The 26,782-nt window shown below is 46.1% G+C and overlaps 1 protein-coding gene across 1 annotated transcript in view; it reads left to right on the forward strand.

The window, feature by feature from the left end:
* Window positions 1-26,782, forward strand: part of adam19b (ADAM metallopeptidase domain 19b) — a 377,796-nt gene that overhangs the window by 249,110 nt on the left and 101,904 nt on the right. Inside the window, exons 4-5 of the mRNA XM_085994041.1 lie at window positions 9,279-9,357; window positions 24,757-24,833. Coding sequence (XP_085850167.1) covers window positions 9,279-9,357; window positions 24,757-24,833 — 156 coding nt within the window. The remainder of the gene's footprint in view (window positions 1-9,278; window positions 9,358-24,756; window positions 24,834-26,782) is intronic.

Genomic DNA, 26,782 nt, shown 5'->3' on the forward strand with positions numbered 1-26,782 from the left:
ATCGCACTGGCATGTTCTGCTCACTTTAAACTCAGCTCAACAGAGTCCGTAGCAACTGCTTAACAAGTGTTCTTCAGCTAAAGCTCCTATCTCCTTGCTTCTGGTTCCCGACAGCCCTGATTGTCCTCAGTTTTATTGTGCTCCTCTTCTGGATGGCTGTGGCAGTCAGGGTTGGGTTGGCCTTGGCTGGGCCGGATCGGGTGGGGAACTGAGCAGAAGGAGCTGGCACACCTCCAGCCCTCAGAGGAGATCGCCACTGATCAAAAACTCAAGAGAAACTCTGAGAAAGCCTGAGTTTGGTTAAAAATTCAAAGTCTCTGCAGCAAATGTGGAAAGTTTGTGTTTCTGGTGTTTATATTAGTCACTGAGCTGTTTGATGTTGGCTTGGCTCAGTGGGTAGGACTCTTGCCTCTCAATCAGAAGGTCATTGATTCAAGCCCCATTCCAGAGACTTGAGCACATAATCCAGGCTGACATTTCAGTGCAGTACAGAGAGAGTGTTGCACTGTCGGAGGTGCCGTCTTTCAGATGAAATATTATACCCAGCTCCGTCTGCCTGCTCAGGTTGGTTGTAAGAGATCCCATGTCACTTTTTCAAAGATGAGCATGGAGTTCTCCCGATATCGTGGGCAACATTCATCCCTCAAGCAAAATCAGATTAACTAGTCGTTCACCTCATTTACTGTTTCTGGGGCCACACGTGTGCAAATATGGCTACGCCATTTGCAAACCAACATCGACTACACATCAAAGAGTCATTGATTAGATGAAGTGCTTTGGACATCCTGAGGATGTAACAGGCCCTATATAAATACAGGTCTTTCTTTCTCTGAAAGCAGTACCTGCTATGGAAGGTGCAGTAGCATAGTAAGTATGTTATTGGACTAGTAATCCAGAGGTCTGGACTAATGATCCACGGCAGCTAGGGAATTTAAATTCAATTAAATAAATCTGGAATAAAAAGCTAGCATCAGTAATGGTGACCATGAAATCAGTAATGGCGTAAAAACCCATCTGGTTCACTAATGTCCTTTAGGGATGGAAATCTGCCTGGTCTGGCCTATATGTGACTCCAGACCCACAGCAATGTGGTTGACTCTTAACTGCCCTCTGAAATGGCCGAGCAAGCCACTCAGTTGTACCACCCACTGTGGGAGTACCCTCACCTCATGGACTGTAGCGGTTCAAGGCGGCGGCTCACCACCACCTTCTCAAGGGCAATAAATGCTGGCCTTGCCAGCGACGCCCACATCCCATGAATACATTTTTAAAAAGTGGGATGTGCTTGATCAGATTGTTGTAGTGAAAGGCTGTTGCCTTTGAAAGGAAAGATACAGAAATAGTTTCTGTGCATTACTCCTAATTTACAGTTACCCACACAGCTGTTAAAGACAGGGTCAATGGAGCCACAATCAGACCAGCTTTACTGACTCGCTTCTTCTGAAATACTGGCTTTTCTACCACAAGCTGCCTCGCAATTTCTCAAATACTGGCTTCTCTACCACAAGCTGCCTCACTCCTTCTGAAATACTGGCTTTTCTACCACAAGCTGCCTCGCTCCTCAAATACTGCCTTTTCTACCACAAGCTGCCTCGCTCCTCAAATACTGGCTTCTCTACCACAAGCTGCCTCGCTCCTTCTCAAATGCTGGCTTTTCTATCACAAGCTGTCTCGCAATTTCTCACATACTGGCTTCTCTACCAACAGCTGCCTCACTCCTTCTGAAATACTGGCTTTTCTACCACAAGCTGCCTCGCTCCTCAAATACTGGCTTCTCTACCACAAGCTGCCTCGCTCCTTCTCAAATACTGGCTTTTCTACCACAAGCTGCCTCGCTCCTTCTGAAATACTGGCTTTTCTACCACAAGCTGCCTCGCTCTTTCTGAAATACTGGCTTTTCTACCACAAGCTGCCTCGCTCCTTCTGAAATACTGGCTTTTCTACCACAAGCTGCCTCGCTCCTCAGATACTGGCTTCTCTACCACAAGCTGCCTCGCTCCTTCTGAAATACTGGCTTTTCTACCACAAGCTGCCTCGCTCTTTCTGAAATACTGGCTTTTCTGCCACAAGCTGCCTCGCTCCTTCTGAAATACTGGCTTTTCTACCACAAGCTGCCTCGCGCCTTCTGAAATACTGGCTTTTCTACCACAAGCTGCCTCGCTCCTTCTCAAATACTGGCTTTTCTACCACAAGCTGCCTCGCTGATTCTCAAATACTGGCTTTTCTACCACAAGCTGCCTCGCTGATTCTCAAATACTGGCTTTTCTACCACAAGCTGCCTCGCTCATTCTCAAATACTGGCTTCTCTACCACAAGCTGCCTCGCTTCTTCTGAAATACTGGCTTCTCTACCACAAGCTGCCTCGCTCCTTCTCAAATACTGGCTTTTCTACCACAAGCTGCCTCGCTCATTCTCAAATACTGGCTTCTCTACCACAAGCTGCCTCGCTCATTCTCAAATACTGGCTTCTCTACCGCAAGCTGCCTCGCTCATTCTCAAATACTGGCTTCTCTACCACAAGCTGCCTCGCTTCTTCTGAAATACTGGCTTTTATACCACAAGCTGCCTCGCTCTTTCTGAAATACTGGCTTTTCTCCCACAAGCTGCCTCGCTCTTTCTCAAATACTGGCTTCTCTACCACAAGCTGCCTCGCTCTTTCTCAAATACTGGCTTCTCTACCACAAGCTGCCTCGCTCCTTCTGAAATACTGGCTTCTCTACCACAAGCTGCCTCGCTCCTCAAATACTGGCTTCTCTACCACAAGCTGCCTCGCTCTTTCTCAAATACTGGCTTCTCTACCACAAGCTGCCTCGCTCTTTCTGAAATACTGGCTTCTCTACCACAAGCTGCCTCGCTCCTCAGATACTGGCTTCTCTACCACAAGCTGCCTCGCTCCTTCTCAAATACTGGCTTTTCTACCACAAGCTGCCTCGCTCCTTCTGAAATACTGGCTTCTCTACCACAAGCTGCCTCGCTCTTTCTGAAATACTGGCTTCTCTACCACAAGCTGCCTCGCTCCTTCTCAAATACTGGCTTCTCTACCACAAGCTGCCTCGCTCCTTCGGAAATACTGGCTTCTCTACCACAAGCTGCCTCGCTCTTTCTGAAATACTGGCTTTTCTACCACAAGCTGCCTCGCTCCTTCTGAAATACTGGCTTCTCGACCACAAGCCGCCTCGCTCCTTCTGAAATACTGGCTTTTCTACCACAAGCTGCCTCGCTCCTTCTGAAATACTGGCTTCTCTACCACAAGCTGCCTCGCTCCTTCTGAAATACTGGCTTCTCTACCACAAGCTGCCTCGCTCATTCTCAAATACTGGCTTCTCTACCACAAGCTGCCTCGCTCCTTCTCAAATACTGGCTTCTCTACCACAAGCTGCCTCGCTCCTTCTGAAATACTGGCTTCTCTACCACAAGCTGCCTCGCTCTTTCTGAAATACTGGCTTCTCTACCACAAGCTGCCTCGCTCTTTCTGAAATACTGGCTTCTCTACCACAAGCTGCCTCACTCCTTCTGAAATACTGGCTTCTCTACCACAAGCTGCCTCACTCCTTCTGAAATACTGGCTTCTCTACCACAAGCTGCCTCGCTCCTTCTCAAATACTGGCTTTTCTACCACAAGCTGCCTCGCTCCTTCTCAAATGCTGGCTTTTCTACCACAAGCTGCCTCGCTCCTTCTGAAATACTGGCTTCTCTACCACAACCTGCCACGCAATTTCTCAAATACTGGCTTCTCTACCACAAGCTGCCTCGCTCCTTCTGAAATACTGGCTTCTCTACCACAAGCTGCCTTGCTCCTTCTCAAATACTGGCATTTCTACCACAAGCTGCCTCGCTCCTTCTCAAATACTGGCTTTTCTACCACAAGCTGCCTCGCTCCTTCTGAAATACTGGCTTTTCTACCACAAGCTGCCTCGCTCTTTCTGAAATACTGGCTTTTCTACCACAAGCTGCCTCGCTCCTTCTGAAATACTGGCTTTTCTACCACAAGCTGCCTCGCTCCTCAGATACTGGCTTCTCTACCACAAGCTACCTCGCTCCTTCTGAAATACTGGCTTCTCTAACACAAGCTGCCTCGCTCCTTCTGAAATACTGGCTTTTCTACCACAAGCTGCCTCGCTCCTTCTGAAATACTGGCTTTTCTACCACAAGCTGCCTCGTTCTTTCTGAAATACTGGCTTCTCTACCACAAGCTGCCTCGCTCTTTCTCAGATACTGGCTTCTCTACCACAAGCTGCCTCGCTCCTTCTGAAATACTGGCTTCTCTACCACAAGCTGCCTCGCTCCTCAGATACTGGCTTCTTTACCACAAGCTGCCTCGCTCCTTCTCAAATACTGGCTTCTCTACCACAAGCTGCCTCGCTCTTTCTGAAATACTGGCTTCTCTACCACAAGCTGCCTCGCTCTTTCTGAAATACTGGCTTCTCTACCACAAGCTGCCTCGCTCCTTCTGAAATACTGGCTTTTCTACCACAAGCTGCCTCGCTCCTTCTGAAATACTGGCTTCTCTACCACAAGCTGCCTCGCTCCTTCTCAGATACTGGCTTCTCTACCACAAGCTGCCTCGCTCCTCAAATACTGGCTTCTCTACCACAAGCTGCCTCGCTCTTTCTGAAATACTGGCTTTTCTACCACAAGCTGCCTCGCTCCTTCTGAAATACTGGCTTCTCTACCACAAGCTGCCTCGCTCCTTCTGAAATACTGGCTTTTCTACCACAAGCTGCCTCGCTCTTTCTCAGATCCTGGCTTCTCTACCACAAGCTGCCTCGCTCTTTCTGAAATACTGGCTTTTCTACTACAAGCTGCCTCGCTCCTCAAATACTGGCTTTTCTACCACAAGCTGCCTCGCTCCTTCTCAAATACTGGCTTTTCTACCACAAGCTGCCTCGCTCCTTCTGAAATACTGGCTTCTCTACCACAAGCTGCCTCGCTCCTTCTGAAATACTGGCTTCTCTACCACAAGCTGCCTCGCGCCTTCTGAAATACTGGCTTTTCTACCACAAGCTGCCTCGCGCCTTCTGAAATACTGGCTTCTCTACCACAAGCTGCCTCGCTCTTTCTGAAATACTGGCTTCTCTACCACAAGCTGCCTCGCTCCTTCTGAAATACTGGCTTCTCTACCACAAGCTGCCTCGCTCCTTCTGAAATACTGGCTTCTCTACCACAAGCTGCCTCGCTCCTTCTGAAATACTGGCTTTTCTACCACAAGCTGCCTCGCTCCTTCTGAAATACTGGCTTTTCTACCACAAGCTGCCTCGCTCCTTCTCAAATACTGGCTTCTCTACCACAAGCTGCCTCGCTCCTTCTCAAATACTGGCTTTTCTACCACAAGCTGCCTCGCTCTTTCTCAAATACTGGCTTCTCTACCACAAGCTGCCTCGCTCTTTCTGAAATACTGGATCCTCTACCACAAGCTGCCTCGCTCTTTCTGAAATACTGGCTTCTCTACCACAAGCTGCCTCGCTCCTCAGATACTGGCTTCTCTACCACAAGCTGCCTCGCTCTTTCTGAAATACTGGCTTCTCTACCACAAGCTGCCTCGCTCCTTCTGAAATGCTGGCTTCTCTACCACAAGCTGCATCGCTCCTTCTGAAATACTGGCTTCTCTACCACAAGCTGCCTCGCTCTTTCTCAAATACTGGCTTCTCTACCACAAGCTGCCTCGCTCTTTCTGAAATACTGGCTTTTCTACCAGAAGCTGCCTCGCTCTTTCTCAAATACTGGCTTCTCTACCACAAGCTGCCTCGCTCTTTCTGAAATACTGGCTTCTCTACCACAAGCTGCCTCGCTCTTTCTGAAATACTGGCTTCTCTACCACAAGCTGCCTCGCTCCTTCTGAAATACTGGCTTTTCTACCACAAGCTGCCTCGCTCCTTCTGAAATACTGGCTTCTCTACCACAAGCTGCCTCGCTCCTTCTGAAATACTGGCTTCTCTACCACAAGCTGCCTCGCTCTTTCTCAAATACTGGCTTCTCTACCACAAGCTGCCTCGCTCCTTCTGAAATACTGGCTTCTCTACCACAAGCTGCCTCGCTCCTTCTGAAATACTGGCTTCTCTACCACAAGCTGCCTCGCTCTTTCTGAAATACTGGCTCCTCTACCACAAGCTGCCTCGTTCTTTCTGAAATCCTGGCTTCTCTGCCACAAGCTGCCTCGCTCTTTCTCAGATACTGGCTTCTCTACCACAAGCTGCCTCGCTCCTTCTGAAATACTGGCTTCTCTACCACAAGCTGCCTCGCTCCTCAGATACTGGCTTCTTTACCACAAGCTGCCTCGCTCCTTCTCAAATACTGGCTTCTCTACCACAAGCTGCCTCGCTCTTTCTGAAATACTGGCTTCTCTACCACAAGCTGCCTCGCTCTTTCTGAAATACTGGCTTCTCTACCACAAGCTGCCTCGCTCCTTCTGAAATACTGGCTTTTCTACCACAAGCTGCCTCGCTCCTTCTGAAATACTGGCTTCTCTACCACAAGCTGCCTCGCTCCTTCTCAGATACTGGCTTCTCTACCACAAGCTGCCTCGCTCCTCAAATACTGGCTTCTCTACCACAAGCTGCCTCGCTCTTTCTGAAATACTGGCTTTTCTACCACAAGCTGCCTCGCTCCTTCTGAAATACTGGCTTCTCTACCACAAGCTGCCTCGCTCCTTCTGAAATACTGGCTCCTCTACCACAAGCTGCCTCGTTCTTTCTGAAATCCTGGCTTCTCTACCACAAGCTGCCTCGCTCTTTCTCAGATACTGGCTTCTCTACCAGAAGCTGCCTCGCTCTTTCTGAAATACTGGCTTCTCTACCACAAGCTGCCTCGCTCTTTCTGAAATACTGGCTTCTCTACCACAAGCTGCCTCGCTTCTTCTCAAATACTGGCTTCTCTACCACAAGCTGCCTCGCTCCTCAAATACTGGCTTTTCTACCACAAGCTGCCTCGCTCCTTCTCAAATACTGGCTTTTCTACCACAAGCTGCCTCGCTCCTTCTGAAATACTGGCTTCTCTACCACAAGCTGCCTCGCTCCTTCTGAAATACTGGCTTCTCTACCACAAGCTGCCTCGCTCCTTCTGAAATACTGGCTTTTCTACCACAAGCTGCCTCGCTCCTTCTCAAATACTGGCTTCTCTACCACAAGCTGCCTCACTCCTCAAATACTGGCTTTTCTACCACAAGCTGCCTCGCTCCTTCTCAAATACTGGGTTCTCTACCAGAAGCTGCCTCGCTCCTCAAATACTGGCTTTTCTACCACAAGCTGCCTCGCTCTTTCTCAAATACTGGTTTCTCTACCACAAGCTGCCTCGCTCCTCAAATACTGGCTTCTCGACCACAAGCTGCCTCGCTCTTTCTCAAATACTGGCTTTTTAAAAAATCCTTCATGGGATGTGGGCGTCGCTGGCAAGGCCAGCATTTATTGCCCATCCCTAATTGCCCTGGAGAAGTTGGTGGTGAGCCGCCTTCTTGAACCGCAGAGGGCAGTTAAGAGTCAACCACATTGCTGTGGGTCTAGAAGTCACATACAGGCCAGACCAGGTAAGGACGGTAGATTTCCTTCCATAAAGGACATTAGTGAACCAGATGGGTTTATTACAACAATCCGGTAGTTTCATGGCTAACATTACTGACACTAGCTTTTAATTCCAGAATGATTTAATTCATTGAATTTAAATTCTTCAGCTGCCTGTGGTGGAGATTTGAATTCACATCTCTGGCTTACTAGTCCAGTAACATAACCACTATGCTACTGTACCAGCTCTTCCAAGAACACACACTTGAATTCTGTGAAATATCAGTGAATCCTGGATTAATGGTTCATCGCAGTTTCTCCTGACCCGGCCAACATTTAATAGTTCTGGTCTCTATACTAGAAAAAGGCTATTGATACACTGGAGAAAGTGCAGAACAGATTTACAAGGATGTTACAAGAATTGAGTGGATTAACGATTGGGCAGGCTGGGGCTCTTTTCTCTGGAATGAGCAGACTAAGAGGAGACCTGATAGAGCGCTTCAAAATAGTGAAGGAGTTTGATAGGGTGGATGGGGAGAAATTGTTTCCACTTGTGGGTGAGTCCAGAACAAGAGGGCATAAATGTAAGAAAGCCACTAACAGATCAAATAAAGAGTTCAGGAGGAACTTCTTTACACAGAGTGGTGAGAATGTGTAATTTGCTGCCTTATGGCGTGGCCAAAGTAAATAGCATTGATGCATTTAAGGGGCGATTTGATGTTAATGGGCCAGAAATTAGGTTCGGGGGCTTGCCGTGCGTGCAAGCCCCCGATGTGCACTTACCCGGCGCGCTGACATTTCAATCCTGGCCCGCATTGCATTTCCTGTCACTGGCCCGCTTCAGGTCCTGCCGCGCTGTGCGTGCGTGACCCAGCGGCGTACTTAGTGCGATGAGCCGGCTGGGATCACGTGAGCACAGGGCAACCAATGGGAGGTTGCAAAAGTTCATTCATGAGTTTGATAGTAAGAACTGTCAAACTCATGAAAACTCCTGGCCCCAAAACACTACTTAAACTTGAAAGAAAATTTTAAAAAAATAGCACTACTTAAATAAACTATAAATAACTGTAAAAAACTATTTTAAACAACAATTTTAAATTTTGAAAAAAATGATTATATAAAAAATCAGGGCTAAAAATACACTTACCTTACTGTAAAGTCTTCAAAAAAAATGAACCTGTGGAAAAATGTTCTAATTTAACTTAATAGACCACTTACCTGTTAAAAGTAAGTACTTACGGCTGCTTTTTCCACGCGTAAAAACCGGAGTCTTTTCCCCACGGGCAACTCTAATAAAAAAAGGGAAGTTCAGCGCGCACGCGCTGCCTGATACGTCGTACGCGTTCCGCCTCTTAACCCCTTGGGTCAGAGGAGAGGAAATGCCGGTTTTCCCTGCATGCACTGTGCATGCTGAAAACCGGCAATTCCTCCGGGCCCACGCGTGAGTACTCCGTCCGTACTCATGCGTTGGGAGAGGAATTACTGGCCCAATATGAGGGAGAAGGGAATAGAGGGATATGGAGGCAGGGTGGGAAGAGATAATTAGAGTGGGAGGAGGCTTGTGTGGAATATAAACACTGGCACAGACCAGTTGAGATGAATGGCCTGTTTCTGTGCTGTCGATTCGATACAATTCAATGTAAAGCTACACATTCTTAGTTAAATTCCTGATTCATATCTAGTTTTTACAGTGAAGGAAGTTGGAATATTCAAAAGTGAATTCTGATAGTCTTAAAACTTGTCCAGTTTATTGAGGTGTGAAACGTAACTACGTTTGTCTTTCAGGCAACTGTTGGCAGCTGGTTACGCTGAGACTCACTACAGCCAGACCGGAGAGCAAAGAACCATCTATCCTGACCATAAGGTGTGTCTGTGTAATGCTGTATGTGACTGGGAGGAGCTGGATACGAGGTACACGGCGAGTAACTGACAGCGGATGATTGTGGGGCAGCAGCTGCTGGAGATGATCTAAACGTACACTTAACGATAATCTTTTGACGACACATGGCCGAGCAGTGTCATGTAAATAACTTAGACAGTTCCACTCAAATAGCCAGATTATGTATGGTCAGCTGTCGTACATCTTATTATAAATCAGTAACCTTCACTAAAAAGAGGGTGCATTTTCGAGTTAAATAAAAGAAAGAACTGGCATTACGAAATAACAACAGAAAATGTTGGAAAAACTCAGCAGGTTAGGCAACATCCGTGGAGAGAGAAATAGAGTCAACGTTTCAGGTCGAAACCGTTCATCAGAACTGAGAAAAAAGGCAGGAAATGAAACAGATTAAAAGACCAGTTTGGGGGCTGAGAAATGAGGGAGGGGATGAAAGAACAAAAGGAAAGTGAAGAGACATTAAGAGGTATTCAAGACGAGACGAGATAGTAATAGGACAAGTAAAGAGACAAAAGATGGCTCCAAATGAAGTGTGAAATGCGCTGGCAGAATGAGAGACAGCTGCCATGTGGGAGAGAAAAAAAGGGAAAAGGCACAAACCAAAGGTGTGGATAAAAAATATATAAAAATGTAATGGGGGCCGAGGTTATGGTCTGAAATTGTTGAACTCGATATTGAGTCCGGAAGGCTGTAAAGTGCCTTATCGGAAGATGAGGTGCTGTCCCTCGAGCTTACGCTGAGCTTCTGTGGAACAATGCAAGAGCCCGAGGATGGCCTGAGGGCGCTCCACTTCTCCCTTGAACAGAGGCCCAAACAGTCCCCATCCACCACCACCCTCCTCCGCCTGGCTGAACTTGTTCTCACATTGAACAACTTCTCCTTTGACTCCACTCAGTTCCTCCAAATTAAAGGTGTTGCTATGGGTACCCGCATGGGTCCTAGCTATGCCTGCCTTTTTGTGGGATATGTGGAACATTCTTTGTTACAGTCCTACTCGGGTCCCCTCCCTCACCTCTTTTTCCGGTACATTGATGACTGTATCGGTGCCGTTTCCTGCTCTCGCCCTGAACTAGACAATTTCATTCACTTTGCCTCCAATTTCCACCCTTCCCTCACCTTCACATGGTCCATATCCGGAACTCTTCCCTTCCCTTCCTCGACTTCTCCGTCTCCATCTCTGGAGATAGGTTATCGACCAACATTCACTACAAGCCCACTGACTTCCACAGCTACCTGGACTACACTTCCTCCCACCCCGCCTCCTGTAAGGACTCTATTCCATTCTCCCAGTTTCTCTGTCTCCGCCGCATCTGCTCCGACTACGTCACCTTCCACACCAGTGCTTCCGACATGTCTTCCTTTTTCCTCAACCGAGGATTCCCCTCTACTGTGGTTGACATGGCCCTCGACCGTGTCCGTTCTATCTCCTGCACTTCTGCCTTCACCCCTGCCCCTCCCTCCCGGAACCACGATAGGGTTCCCCTTGTCCTCACCTTTCACCCCACCAGCCTCCACATTCAACGGATCATCCTCCGCCATTTCCGCCACCTCCAACGTGATCCCACCAACAAACGTATCTTCCCCTCCCCTCCCCTTTCAGCATTCCGTAGGGACCGCTCCCTCCGAGACACACTAGTCCACTCCTCTATCACCCCAGCACCCCTTCCCCTTTGCCCGGCACCTTCCTGTGCAAGTGCAGGAGATGCAACACCTGCCCTTATACCTCCCCCCTTCCCACTGTCCAGGGCCCCAAACACCCCATTCCAGGTGAAACAGCGATTTACTTGTACTTCTTGCAATCTAGTATACTGTATTCGCTGCTCACGATGTGGTCTCCTCTACATTGGGGAGACCAATCACAGATTGGGTGACCACTTTGCGGAACACCTCCATTCAGTCCGTAAGGGGGACCCCGAGCTTCCGGTCACCTGTCATTTCAATTCACCGCCCCATTCCCACTCAGACCTCACTGTACTCGGGCTCTTGCATTGTTCCACAGAAGCTCAGCGTAAACTCGAGGAACAGCAGCTCATCTTCCGATTAGGCACTTTACAGCCTTCCGGACTCAATGTCGAGTTCAACAATTTCAAATCATAACCTCGGCCCCCATTACATTTTTATATATTTTTTATCCACACCTTTGGTTTGTGCATTTTCCCCTTTTTTTTCTCTCCCACATGGCAGCTGTCTCTCATTCTGCCAGCGCATTTCACACTTCAGTTGGAGCCATCTATTGTCTCTTTACTTGTCCTATTACTATCTCGTCTCGTCTTGAATACCTCTTAATGTCTCTTCACTTCCCTTTTGTTCTTTCATCCCCATTTCCCAGCCCCCAAACTGGCCTTTTAATCTGTTAGATTTCCTGCTATTTTTCTCAGTTCTGATGACGGATCATCGAACTGAAACGTCAAATCTATTTCCCTCTCCACGGATGCTGCCCTGGCCTGCTGAGCTTTTCCAGTGTTTGCTGTTGTTATTTTGGATTTCCAGCATCCACAATATTTTGCTAAAGAACTGGCATTGTTGGCCCAGATGTTGCAGTCAGCGGCAAAAGAACGATGCTAACCATTCATTACATATGCTCACCGTTCATTACACACTCACTGTTCATTACACACTCACCGTTCATTACACACGCTCACCGTTCATTACACACGCTCACCGTTCATTACACACGCTCACCGTTCATTACACACGCTCACCGTTCATTACACACGCTCACCGTTCATTACACACGCTCACCGTTCATTACACACGCTCACCGTTCATTACACACGCTCACCGTTCATTACACACGCTCACCGTTCATTACACACGCTCACCGTTCATTACACACGCTCACTGTTCATTACACACGCTCACTGTTCATTACACACGCTCACCGTTCATTACACATGCTCACTGTTCATTACACACGCTCACTGTACATTACACACGCTCACCGTTCATTACACACGCTCACTGTTCATTACACACGCTCACCGTTCATTACACACGCTCACCGTTCATTACACACGCTCACCGTTCATTACACACTCTCACCGTTCATTACACACGCTCACCGTTCATTGCACACACTCACTGTACATTACACACACCCACTGTACATTACACACTCTCACTGTTCATTACACACACTCACTGTTCATTACACATGCTCACTGTTCATTACACACACTTACCGTTCATTACACACTCACTCTTCATTACACACGCTCACTGTTCATTACACACACTCACTGTTCATCACACACTCACCGATCATTACACAGGCTCACTGTTCATTACACACTCACTCTTCATTACACACGCTCACTGTTCATTACACACACTCACTGTTCATTACACACTCACCGATCATTACACACGCTCACTGTTCATTCCACATGCTCACTGACGTAATAAAGACTCACTACGCACTTGGTTGTACATAAAGCAAGGCTTAAATCGAATTGTAACATAACATGGAGGTCTAGTTAGTAGTCACCAGCTTCCTGTTTCCAGAATGTCTCTGGCCAAGTTGGGCCCATGTCCGAGTATTTACACTCCTCGGACGGCGCCCTCAGCTGGCCGTCCAGTAGTACTTCCTGAGTTATTTCTTGTAGAAGTTGCGATTTATGACACTCACAATTCATTACACACACTAACTGTTCAGTACACACACTCGCTGTTCATTACACATTCTGACCATTCATTACACACACTCACTGTTCATTACACACACTCACTGTTCATTACACACACTCACCGTTCATTACACACACTCACCGTTCATTACACACACTCACTGTTCATTACACACGCTCACCGTTCATTACACCCACTCACCGTTCATTACACACACTCACTGTTCATTACACACACTCACCGTTCATTACACACACTCACCGTTCATTACACACGCTTGCCGTTCATTACACACGCTCACTGTTCATTACACACGCTTGCCGTTCATTACACACACTCACCGTTCATTACACACACTCACCGTTCATTGCACGCACTCACTGTTCATTACACACACTCACCGTTCATTACACACGCTTGCCGTTCATTACACACGCTCACTGTTCATTACACACGCTTGCCGTTCATTACACACACTCACCGTTCATTACACACGCTCACTGTTAATTACACACTCTCACTGTTCATTACACACACTCACTGTTCATTACACACGCTCACCGTTCATTACACAGTCTCACTGTTCATTACACACTCTCACTGTTCATTACTCACACTCACCATTCATTACACACACTCACCGTTCATTACACACGCTCACTGTTCATTACACACTCACTGTTCATAACACCTGCTCACCGTTCATTACACACACTCACCGTTCATTGCACACACTCACTGTTCATTACACACTCACCGTTCATTACACATGCTCACCGTTCATTACGCACACTCACTGTTCATTATACACGTTCACGTTTCATTACACATGCTCACCATTCATTACTCACACTCACCGTTCATTACACACACTCACCGTTCATTACACACACTCACCGTTCATTACTCACACTCACTGTTCATTACACACACTCACCATTCATTACTCACACTCACTGTTCATTACACACACTCACCGTTCATTACACGCACTCACTGTGCATTGCACACAATCACCGTTCATTACACACACTTTCTGTTCATTACACACAATCACCGTTCATTACACACACTCACTGTTCATTACACACACTCACTGTTCATTACACACACTCACTGTTCATTACACACACTCACTGTTCATTACACACGCTCACCGTTCATTACACACACTCACTGTTCATTACACACACTCACCGTTCATTACACACACTCACCGTTCATTACACGCACTCACTGTTCATTACACACACTCACTGTTCATTGCACACACTCACCATTCATTACACGCAATCACCGTTCATTACACACACTTTCTGTTCATTACACACAATCACCGTTCATTACACACTCACCGTTCATTACACACACTCACCGTTCATTACACGCACTCACTGTTCATTACACACACTCACCATTCATTACACCCACTCACTGTTCATTACACACACTCACCGTTCATTACACATGCTCACTGTTCATTACACATGCTCACTCTTCATTACACATGCTCTCCATTCATTACACTCTCTCACTGTTCATTGCACACGCTCACCGTTCATTACACACACTCACTGTTCATTACACACACTCACCGTTCATTACACACACTCACTGTTCATTGCACACACTCACCGTTCATTACACACACTCACTGTTCATTGCAAACACTCACCATTCATTACACACTCACTGTACATTACACAGGCTCACCGTTCATTACACCCGCTCACCGTTCATGAGGCACACTCACCCTTCATTACACATGATCAACATTCATTACACAACCACCGTTCATTTCACACTCACTGTTCCTTTCACACACTCACTGTTCATTACACACACTCACCGTTCATTACACACGTTCACTGTTCATTACACATGCTCACCGTTCATTACACACTCACTGATCATTACACACACTCACCGTTCATTACACATGCTCACCGTTCATTGCACATGCTCACCGTTCATTACACACTCACTGATCATTACACACACTCACCGTTCATTACACATGCTCACCGTTCATTACACACGTTCACTGTTCATTACACATGCTCACCGTTCATTACACACTCACTGATCATTACACACACTCACCGTTCATTACACATGCTCACCGTTCATTACACACTCACTGTTCATTACACACACTCACTGTTCATTACACACTCTCACTGTTCATTACACACACTCACCGTTCATTACACACACTCACCGTTCATGACACACTCACCGTTCATTACACACGCTCACCGTTCATTACACACTCACTGTTCATTACACATGCTCACCGTTCATTACACACTCACCGTTCATTACACACTCTCACTGTTCATTACACACTCTCGCTGTTCAATACACACACTCGCTGTTCAATACACACTCACTGTTAATTACACTTGCCCACCGTTCATTACACACTCTCACTGTTCATTACACACACTCACCTTTCATTACACACTCTCACAGTTCATTACACACGCTCACCATTCATTATACACTCTCACTGGTCATTACACACACTCACCATTCATTACACACTCTCACTGTTCATTACACACGCTCACCTTTCATTACACACTCTCACTGTTCATTATACACTCTCACTGTTCATTACACACTCTCACTGTTCATTACACACGCTCACCGTTCATTAGACACACTCAACCTTCATTACACATGATCACCATTCATTGCACACGCTCACAGTTCATGACACACATTCACTGTTCATAACACACAATCACCGTTCATTACACATGCTCACCGTTCATCACACTTGCTCACCGTTCATTACACACGCTCAATGTTCATTACACACACTCACTTCATTATACACGCTCACTGTTCTACACACACTCACCGTTCATTACACACACTCACTTCATTACACACACTCACTGTTCATTACACACACTCACCGTTCATTACACACGCTCACCGTTCATTGCACACACTCACCGTTCATCACACTTGCTCACCGTTCATTACCCACGCTCACCGTTCATTACACACACTCACTGTTCATTACACGCACTCACTGTTCATTACACACACTCACTTCATTACACACACTCACTGTTGATTACACACACTCACCGTTCATTACACACGCTCAATGTTCATTGCACACACTCACTGTTCATTACACGCACTCACTGTTCATTACACACACTCACCGTTCATTACCCACGCTCACCGTTCATTACACACGCTCACCATTCATTGCACACACTCACTGTTCATTACACACACTCACTGTTCATTACACACACTCACCATTCATTACACACACTCACTGTTCATTGCACACACTCACCGTTCATTACACACACTCACCGTTCATTACACACACTCACCGTTCATTGCACACACACTGTTCATTACACACACTCACCGTTCATTACACACGCTCACCGTTCATTACACACGCTCACCGTTCATTACACACACTCACAGTTCATTACACACGCTCAGTGTTGATTACACACGCTCACCGTTCATTACACACACTCACCGTTCATTACACACTCTCACTGTTCATTACACACACTCACTGTTCATTACAGACGCTCACCGTTCATTGCACACGCTCACTGTTCATTACACACTCTCACTGTTCATTACACACACTCACTGTTCATTACACACACTCACCGTTCATTACACACGCTCACCGTTCATTGCACACACTTACTGTTCATTGCACACACTCACTGTTCATTACACACACTCACTGTTCATTACACACACTCACCGTTCATTACACACACTCACCGTTCATTGCACACTCTCACTGTTCATTGCACACACTCACTGTTCATTACACACACTCACCGTTCATTACACACGCTCACCGTTCATTGCACACACTCACTGTTCATTGCACACACTCACTGTTCATTACACATGCTCACTGTTGATTACACATGCTCACCGTTCATTACACACGCTCACCGTTCATTGCACACACTCACTGTTCATTACACACACTCACTGTTCATTACACACACTCACTGTTCATTACACATGCTCACTGTTCATTACACACACTCACCGTTCATTACACACACTCGCTGTTCATTACACACACTCACTGTTCATTACACATGCTCACTGTTCATTACACACACTCAACATTCATTACACACGCTCACTGTTCATTACACACACTCACTGTTCATTACACATGCTCACTGTTCATTACACACACTCACCGTTCATTACACACACTCACCGTTCATTACACACACTCACTGTTCATTACACACACTCACTGTTCATTACACACACTCACCATTCATTACACACTCACTGCTCATTAGCCACACTCACTGTTCATTAGACATGCTTACCGTTCATTGCACACACTCACTGTTCATTACACATGCTCACTGTTCATAACACACACTCACCGTTCATTACACACACTCACTGTTCATAACACACACTCACCGTTCATTACACACACTGACCATTCATTACACACACTCACCGTTCATTACACACACTCACCGTTCATTACACACACTCACTGTTCATTACACACACTCACTGTTCATTACACACACTCACCATTCATTACACACTCACTGCTCATTAGCCACTCACTATTCATTAGACATGCTTACCGTTCATTGCACACACTCACTGTTCATTACACACACTCACTGTTCATAACACACACTCATTGTTCATTACATACACTCACTGTTCATAACACACACTCACCGTTCATTACACACACTCACTGTTCATAACACACAATCACCGTTCATTACACACACTCACCGTTCATTACACACGCTCACCGTTCATTACACACACTCACTGTTCATAACACACACTCACCGTTCATTACACACACTGACCATTCATTACACACACTCACTGTTCATTACACACACTCACCGTTCATTACACACACGCGCCGTTCATTACACACTCACCGTTCATTACACACGCTCTCACTGTTCATTACACACACTCACCGTTCATTACACACACTCACTGTTCATTACACACACTCGCCGTTCATTACACACTCACCGTTCATTACACACGCTCTCACTGTTCATTACACACACTCACCGTTCATTACACACTCACCGTTCATTACACATGCTCTCACTGTTCATTACACACACTCACCGTTCATTACACACTCACCGTTCATTACACACACTCACCGTTCATTACACACACTCACTGTTCATGACACACACTCACCGTTCATTACACACACTCGCCGTTCATTACACACTCACCGTTCATTACACACGCTCACTGTTCATTACACACACTCACCGTTCAGTACACACACTCACTGTTCATTACACACGCTCACTGTTCATTACACACACTCACCGTTCATTACACACATTCACCGTTCATTACACACGCTCACTGTTCATTACACACACTCACCGTTCATTACACACACTCACCGTTCATTACACGCACTCACTGTTCATTACACACACTCATCGTTCATTACACACACTCACCGTTCATTGCGCACGCTCACTGTTCATTACACACAATCACCGTTCATGACACACACTCACCGTTCATTACGCACGCTCACTGTTCATTACACACACTCACCATTCATTATACAAGCTCACCATTCATTACACACAATCACCATTCATTACACACACTCACCATTCATTACACACACTCACCGTTCATTACACACGCTCACTGTTCATTACACACGCTCACCATTCATTACACAAACTCACTGTTCATTACACACACTCACTGTTCATTACACACACTCACTGTTCATTACACAATCACCGTCACCGTTCATTACACACTCACCGTTCATTACACACTCACCGTTCATTACACACTCACCGTTCATTACACACTCACCGTTCATTACACACTCACCATTCATTACACACACTCACCGTTCATTACACACACTCACCGTTCATTACACACACTCACCGTTCATTACACACACTCACCATTCATTACTCACACTCACTGTTCATTACACACACTCACCGTTCATTACACGCACTCACTGTGCATTGCACACAATCACCGTTCATTACACACACTTTCTGTTCATTACACACAATCACCGTTCATTACACACACTCACTGTTCATTACACACACTCACTGTTCATTACACACGCTCACCGTTCATTACACACACTCACTGTTCATTACACACACTCACCGTTCATTACACACACTCACCGTTCATTACACGCACTCACTGTTCATTACACACACTCACTGTTCATTGCACACACTCACCATTCATTACACGCAATCACCGTTCATTACACACACTTTCTGTTCATTACACACAATCACCGTTCATTACACACTCACCGTTCATTACACACACTCACCGTTCATTACACGCACTCACTGTTCATTACACACACTCACCATTCATTACACCCACTCACCGTTCATTACACACACTCACCGTTCATTACACATGCTCACTGTTCATTACACATGCTCACTCTTCATTACACATGCTCTCCATTCATTACACTCTCTCACTGTTCATTGCACATGCTCACCGTTCATTACACACACTCACTGTTCATTACACACACTCACCGTTCATTACACACACTCACTGTTCATTGCACACACTCACCGTTCATTACACACACTCACTGTTCATTGCAAACACTCACCATTCATTACACACTCACTGTACATTACACAGGCTCACCGTTCATTACACCCGCTCACCGTTCATGAGGCACACTCACCCTTCATTACACATGATCAACATTCATTACACAACCACCGTTCATTTCACACTCACTGTTCCTTTCACACACTCACCGTTCATTACACACTCACCGTTCATTACACACACTCACCGTTCATTACACATGCTCAATGTTCATTACACATGCTCACCATTCATTACTCACACTCACCATTCATTACACACACTCACCGTTCATTACACACACTCACCGTTCATTACTCACACTCACTGTTCATTACACACACTCACCATTCATTACTCACACTCACTGTTCATTACACACACTCACCGTTCATTACACGCACTCACTGTGCATTGCACACAATCACCGTTCATTACACACACTTTCTGTTCATTACACACAATCACCGTTCATTACACACATTCACTGTTCATTACACACACTCACTGTTCATTACACACACTCACTGTTCATTACACACACTCACTGTTCATTACACACGCTCACCGTTCATTACACACACTCACTGTTCATTACACACACTCACCGTTCATTACACACACTCACCGTTCATTACACGCACTCACTGTTCATTACACACACTCACTGTTCATTGCACACACTCACCATTCATTACACGCAATCACCGTTCATTACACACACTTTCTGTTCATTACACACAATCACCGTTCATTACACACTCACCGTTCATTACACACACTCACCGTTCATTACACGCACTCACTGTTCATTACACACACTCACCATTCATTACACCCACTCACCGTTCATTACACACACTCACCGTTCATTACACATGCTCACTGTTCATTACACATGCTCACTCTTCATTACACATGCTCTCCATTCATTACACTCTCTCACTGTTCATTACACACACTCACCATTCATTACACCCACTCACTGTTCATTGCACACACTCACCGTTCATTACACACGCTCACTGTTCATTACACACTCTCACTGTTCATTACACACACTCACCGTTCATTACACATGCTCACTGTTCATTACACACACTCACCGTTCATTACACATACTCACCGTTCATTACACACGCTCACCGTTCATTACACACACTCACTGTTCATTACACACAATCACTGTTCATTACACACACTCACCGTTCATTACGCACGCTCACTGTTCATTACACACAAGCACCGTTCATTACACACGCTCACCGTTCATTACACACTCACCGTTCATTACACTCTCTCACTGTTCATTATACACACTCACCATTCATTACACACACTCACCATTCATTACACCCACTCACCGTTCATTACACACTCACCGTTCATTACACACGCTCACCATTCATTACACACAATCACCGTTCATTACACAATCACCCATCATTACACACACTCGCCGTTCATTATACAAGCTCACCATTCATTACACACACTCACCATTCATTACACACACTCCCCATTCATTACACACACTCACCATTCATTACACACACTCAATGTTCATTACACACACTCCCCATTCATTACAGACGCTCACCATTCATTACACACACTCGCTGTTCATTACACACACTCACCGTTCTTTACACAATCACCATCACCGTTCATTACACACTCACCATTCATTACTCACACTCACCATTCATTACACACAATCACCGTTCATTACACACACTCGCTGTTCATTACACACAATCACCGTTCATTACACACACTCACTGTTCATTACACACAATCACCGTTCATTACACACAATCACCGTTCATTACACGCACTCACCGTTCATTACACACACTCACTGTTCATTACACACACTCACCATTCATTACACATGCTCACTGTTCATTACACACGCTCTCCATTCATTACACTCTCTCACTGTTCATTACACACACTCACCATTCATTACACCCACTCACTGTTCATTACACACGCTCACCGTTCATTACACACGCTCACTGTTCATTACACCCACTCACCATTCATTACACACACTCACCGTTCATTACACACACTCACCTTTCATTACACACGCTCACTGTTCATTACACACTCTCACTGTTCATTACACACGCTCACTGTTCATTACATATGCTCACCATTCATTACACACTCTCACTGTCCATTACACACACTCCCTGTTCATTACGCACGCTCACTGTTCATTACACACGCTCACCGTTCATTGCACACGCTCACCGTTCATTACACACTCTCACTGTTCATTACACACGCTCACTGTTCATTACATACGCTCACCATTCATTACACACTCTCACTGTCCATTACACACACTCCCTGTTCATTACGCACGCTCACTGTTCATTACACACGCTCACCGTTCATTGCACACGCTCACCGTTCATTGCACACGCTCACCGTTCATTACACACGCTCACCGTTCATTACACACGCTCACCGTTCATTACACACACTCACCGTTCATTGCACACGCTCACCGTTCATTACACACGCTCACCGTTCATTACACACGCTCACCGTTCATTACACCTGCTCACCGCTCATTACACGTGCACTTGGCCATAGAATTTCAGTGGGCTTTCGTACTGCGACTTGCGGTACTTTGAAAAACATTTCAGCGCGCCATCCCCTACAGGGGATCTGAGACCTGTGCAAACAGGGCAAGCAACGCTGTGTCTCCTCAACCAATCAGATTGAAGAATCCTTACTGAGACATGCAGCGTCTAAACCAGGAAGTCTAAGTTAGCGGCCTAGAAATTCGTCTCAGGCGTTCGCGCAAAACGGGCGGTATCGAATCGGCCACTCGTTATGCGCAGCGCCCGATATTCGGTTCCATTGCGGTCAACGGAACAGATCATCAGGCGCTGTGTATAACGGGCGGCCGATCCGATACCACCCGTTTCGTGCGAACGCCTGAGACGAATTTCTCGGCCACAATATTTAATTCAATGTCAGATTATGTACAGAAAATTAACTAAAGAGAGCAAAAGAAAGATGGGATTAAGAGAGAGAGAGATAAAAGAGACAGAAAGAAAAAGTAATAATAAATTATTTTAATTTGTTAAAATCTCCAACATTCATTAAATTCTGAAGGAATGAGACTCCACACTTTTAAAAATACATTTTCCGTGCCAGGGAGGTTGTTTGGCAGTAATTAAGACTTATCACGTCGTTAAAAATTCACTTAAACTTAAACTTTTTCTGCCGTGTTTAGTGGGTATCTCTCACATAAGTACCCCAGCTTCACGTTGATGCATCTATTTGAATGGCGAGTCTCTCGGTGAGGTACCGGTGTAGTGAAGCTTGTGGAAGAGCAGGGCAACTCGGACAGCAATTCCTGATTTCCATGTTTAACTGCACATGTGTGGACGCCAGAAGTTGCTGTCCGATTTACTCTTTAATAATGGAGAGCGCTGATAGCCTCACCGTTATAGCGCCTTTCACGGCCTTAAGATGTCCCAAAGCGCTTTACAGTCAATCAAGTACTTTTGAAGTGGAGTCACTGTTGTAATGTAGGAAACAAGGCAGCTAACCTGCGCACAGCAAGCTCCCACAAACAGCAATGTGATAATGACTTGATAATCTGTTTTTTTTATATGTAGGTTGAGGAATATTGACCACGGTACCAGGAGAACTCCCCTGCTCTTCTTTGAATAGTGCCATGGGCAACGTTCCCTATAAGTTGCGTGAAACTCTGAATGGGCCATGCAGCCCCTTAAAGGGGCAATGCACCAAAAAAAAAATTAGGGGGAACATTGGCCATGGAAACTTTTATGTCCACCTGAGAGGGCAGAGGGAGCCTTGGTTTAACATCTCATCCGAAAGATGGCGCCTCTGACAGTGCAGCACTCCCTCTGTACTGCGCTGAAGTGTCAGCATAGATTATGTGCAGCGGTCTCTGGAGTATGTTTGAACCCATGACACAGTGACTCAGAGATGGGAGTGTTAATACTGAGCTAAGGCTGTTACTGATATGCTGCCACAATTCACTGTATCATATGGACAAGAATCTTGAGGAGTGAGGGTCGGGGGGTGATCAAACAATCTGTAATCTAGGAATTTTCTATGCATTGACAACAAGACAGATCACCAGTATCTGTGCATAGTTATGAGATGATCTCATTGTTTTGCTGATGAGGGTCATGTGTTACTGAGCAAAAAACCCACCCCATACACAGAACCAGAGCTGTCCATGTTAAACAAATCCCGAGTCCAAGATTTTAGGTCGCGAGCCATGCTCCTCAGGCATCTCTTCCCAGCAAGGTGCTCCTGTCATATGGTAACAGGGAATGGCCAAGAGGCACTAATCTCAGGCTATACTTCATGAATTGAAGCTCACAGCACAGAGCTTTGTGTGATAGCATTGGGTGGAGGTGGAGGTCACAGCACAGAGCTTTGTGTGATAGCACTGGGTGGAGGTGGAGGTCACAGCACAGAGCTTTGTGTGATAGCACTGGGTGGAGGTGGAGGTCACAGCACAGAGCTTTGTGTGATAGCACTGGGTGGAGGTGGAGGTCACAGCACAGAGCTTTGTGTGATAGCACTGGGTGGAGGTGGAGGTCACAGCACAGAGCTTTGTGTGATAGCACTGGGTGGAGGTGGAGGTCACAGCACAGAGCTTTGTGTGATAGCACTGGGTGGAGGTGGAGGTCACAGCACAGAGCTTTGTGTGATAGCACTGGGTGGAGGTGGAGGTCACAGCACAGAGCTTTGTGTGATAGCACTGGGTGGAGGTGGCGGTCACAGCACAGAGCTTTGTGTGATAGCACTGGGTGGAGGTCAGCACCCCGCACAAGGTTCCGTATTCGGAATGAACGCACGGAAAGTCACGCAGGTTGCGCTGACCTTGGCGCACGAATTACCGACATTCTCTGCGCCAGAAACACTGAAGGCAAAGTGTTCACCATTATATTTCATATAATCCCATCTAGCTGTAACAGAGGCTAACCTAGCCGCTGTTCCACATGAAGCCCACGGCCTGCCTTGTCATTATTAACGTCCACCTGTTGTTCCCTTTTGTTTCAGGGGCACTGTTTTTACCATGGCAACGTGAAAGGTTTCGAGCACTCCAGTGTAGTAATGAGCACGTGCAGAGGACTCCGGTAAGATTGACGATGCATGTATTTGATGACCTTTAAAAGCAATCTACTTCACAATAAAAATAAATGATTTGATTTGCAAATTGTCACATGAACGACCCGAACAGATTTTCTTCCAGCTAAGAAAATGTGCGTGTATGGTGGGGAAGTGGGGGGGGGGGGAAGGTGTGGTTAAGGGGACAACATCACATGTTTTTTCTTGAGATGTGAGCAAAGGTGGCAAGGCCGGCATTTATTGCCGATCCCTAGTTGCCGTGAGATGGAGGTGGTGAGCCTTCTCTTTGAATCACTGCAGTCTAAGTGATGATAGTGCTCCCAAGATAGTGTCAGAAGGAAAAAACAAACTTGCATTTCTATAGCACCTTTCACAAACTCAGGACATCCCAAAGCGCTTCACAGACACAATGGCCTGGAAATACGCACGGGGTACTCACCCGTAGGCCCAATGGAAGTGCCGGTTTCGTGCATGCACTGCGCATGCGCGGGAAACCGGAACTTCAGTTCCCTTAAAGGAAGGGGTTCGGAGGTCGAATGCGTATGCCGGAGAGGCAGCGCGTGCGCATTGAACTTACGTTTTTTTTCCAGGTTTTTCCAGGAGGGTAAGTCTCCAGGAGTTACACATGTAAAAAGCAGGTGGTGACTTAATTAAAATTAAAACATTTTTTCCACAGGTTTATTATTTTTAAATACTTTAAAGAAAGGTAAGTTTATTTTTAGCCCCGTTAGAAAATGTAATTATTTTTTTCAAAAATTTAAATTATTGTTTAAAATAGTTATTTTATATAATTTATAGTTATTTTTAAAATGTGATGTTTTTTTAAAATTTATTTGAAGTTTTAGTGATGTTTTGGGGCTTATAGTATTTATGGTTTTGACAGCTCTTCCTGTCAATTTTATGAATGAAGCATTCCCTGCTACCATTGGCTCTCCATGGCCCACGTGATCCCAGGGGATGCTTCAAACTAACTGCGCCCCTGGGATGCGCAAGCACTGCGCACCGGCCGTTGGAGCAGGCCCAGGATCTGAATCCCACGCGGGCCCACAGCTCAATGGCCGGCGCGCTAGGTAAGTGCAGGTCGGAGGCTTGCACCCGCGGGAAGCCCTCGACCCGAATTTCTGGGCCAATATTTTTTTTCCTAGTGTAGTCACTGTTCAGGGAATGTAGGGAAATGCTGCAACCAATTTGCACTCATCAAGGTCCCACAAGCAGCAATGAGGTAACTGACCAGATAATCTGTTTTTCTTGGTATTGCATGAGGGATAACTGTTAGCCAGGACACTGGAGAACTCCCTGTTCTTCTTCAAATAGTGCCATGGGATTTTTTACAACTACATGAGAAGGGAGAAGGGATCTTAGTTTAATGTGTCATTGCACTGAACTGTCAGCTTACATTATGTGCTCACATCTTTGAAGTAGGGTTTGAACCCACGACCTTCTGACTCAATATAAGAGTGAACCAAGGCTGACTCCTCATTTAGGTAGGAAATTCCAGGATATCAATCCAATGACGACGAAGGAACGGGGATATACGTTCAAGTCAGGACGGTGTATGACTTGGAGGGGAACTTGAAGATGATGGTGTTTCCGTGACATTGCTGCTCTTGTTCTTCTCGATGGTGGTGGTTACAGGGGAAGGAGATATTGTTGAAGTCAGTTTAGTGTGTAGGAAGAGAGGAGCACCTATGCCATGCTCCTTCAGACATTGTTAAGGTTAAGCTTGCACCCGGCCTATTTAACCAGCCATCCAGTGTAGCTTGCCATTTTTCACGCGTTCCCCTTGGGCAGTGCTACTTCCATCAGGGAAGACCAGGTGCAGAAGGTCACGGAAGGAGCCCCGAGGAGGGGCGGTTGGTGAGAAGGTCACGGAAGGAACCCCGGGAGGGGCAGCTGGTGAGCAGGCCCGGGCGTTGGGCTGAAGATTGTCGGACAGGAGGAATGGTGGAAAATGGAA

The sequence above is a fragment of the Somniosus microcephalus genome, chromosome 8 (genome assembly GCF_052327205.1).
Source record: "Somniosus microcephalus isolate GS21.2 chromosome 8, FLI_Smic_1.0, whole genome shotgun sequence".
NCBI classification, from domain to species: domain Eukaryota; kingdom Metazoa; phylum Chordata; class Chondrichthyes; order Squaliformes; family Somniosidae; genus Somniosus; species Somniosus microcephalus.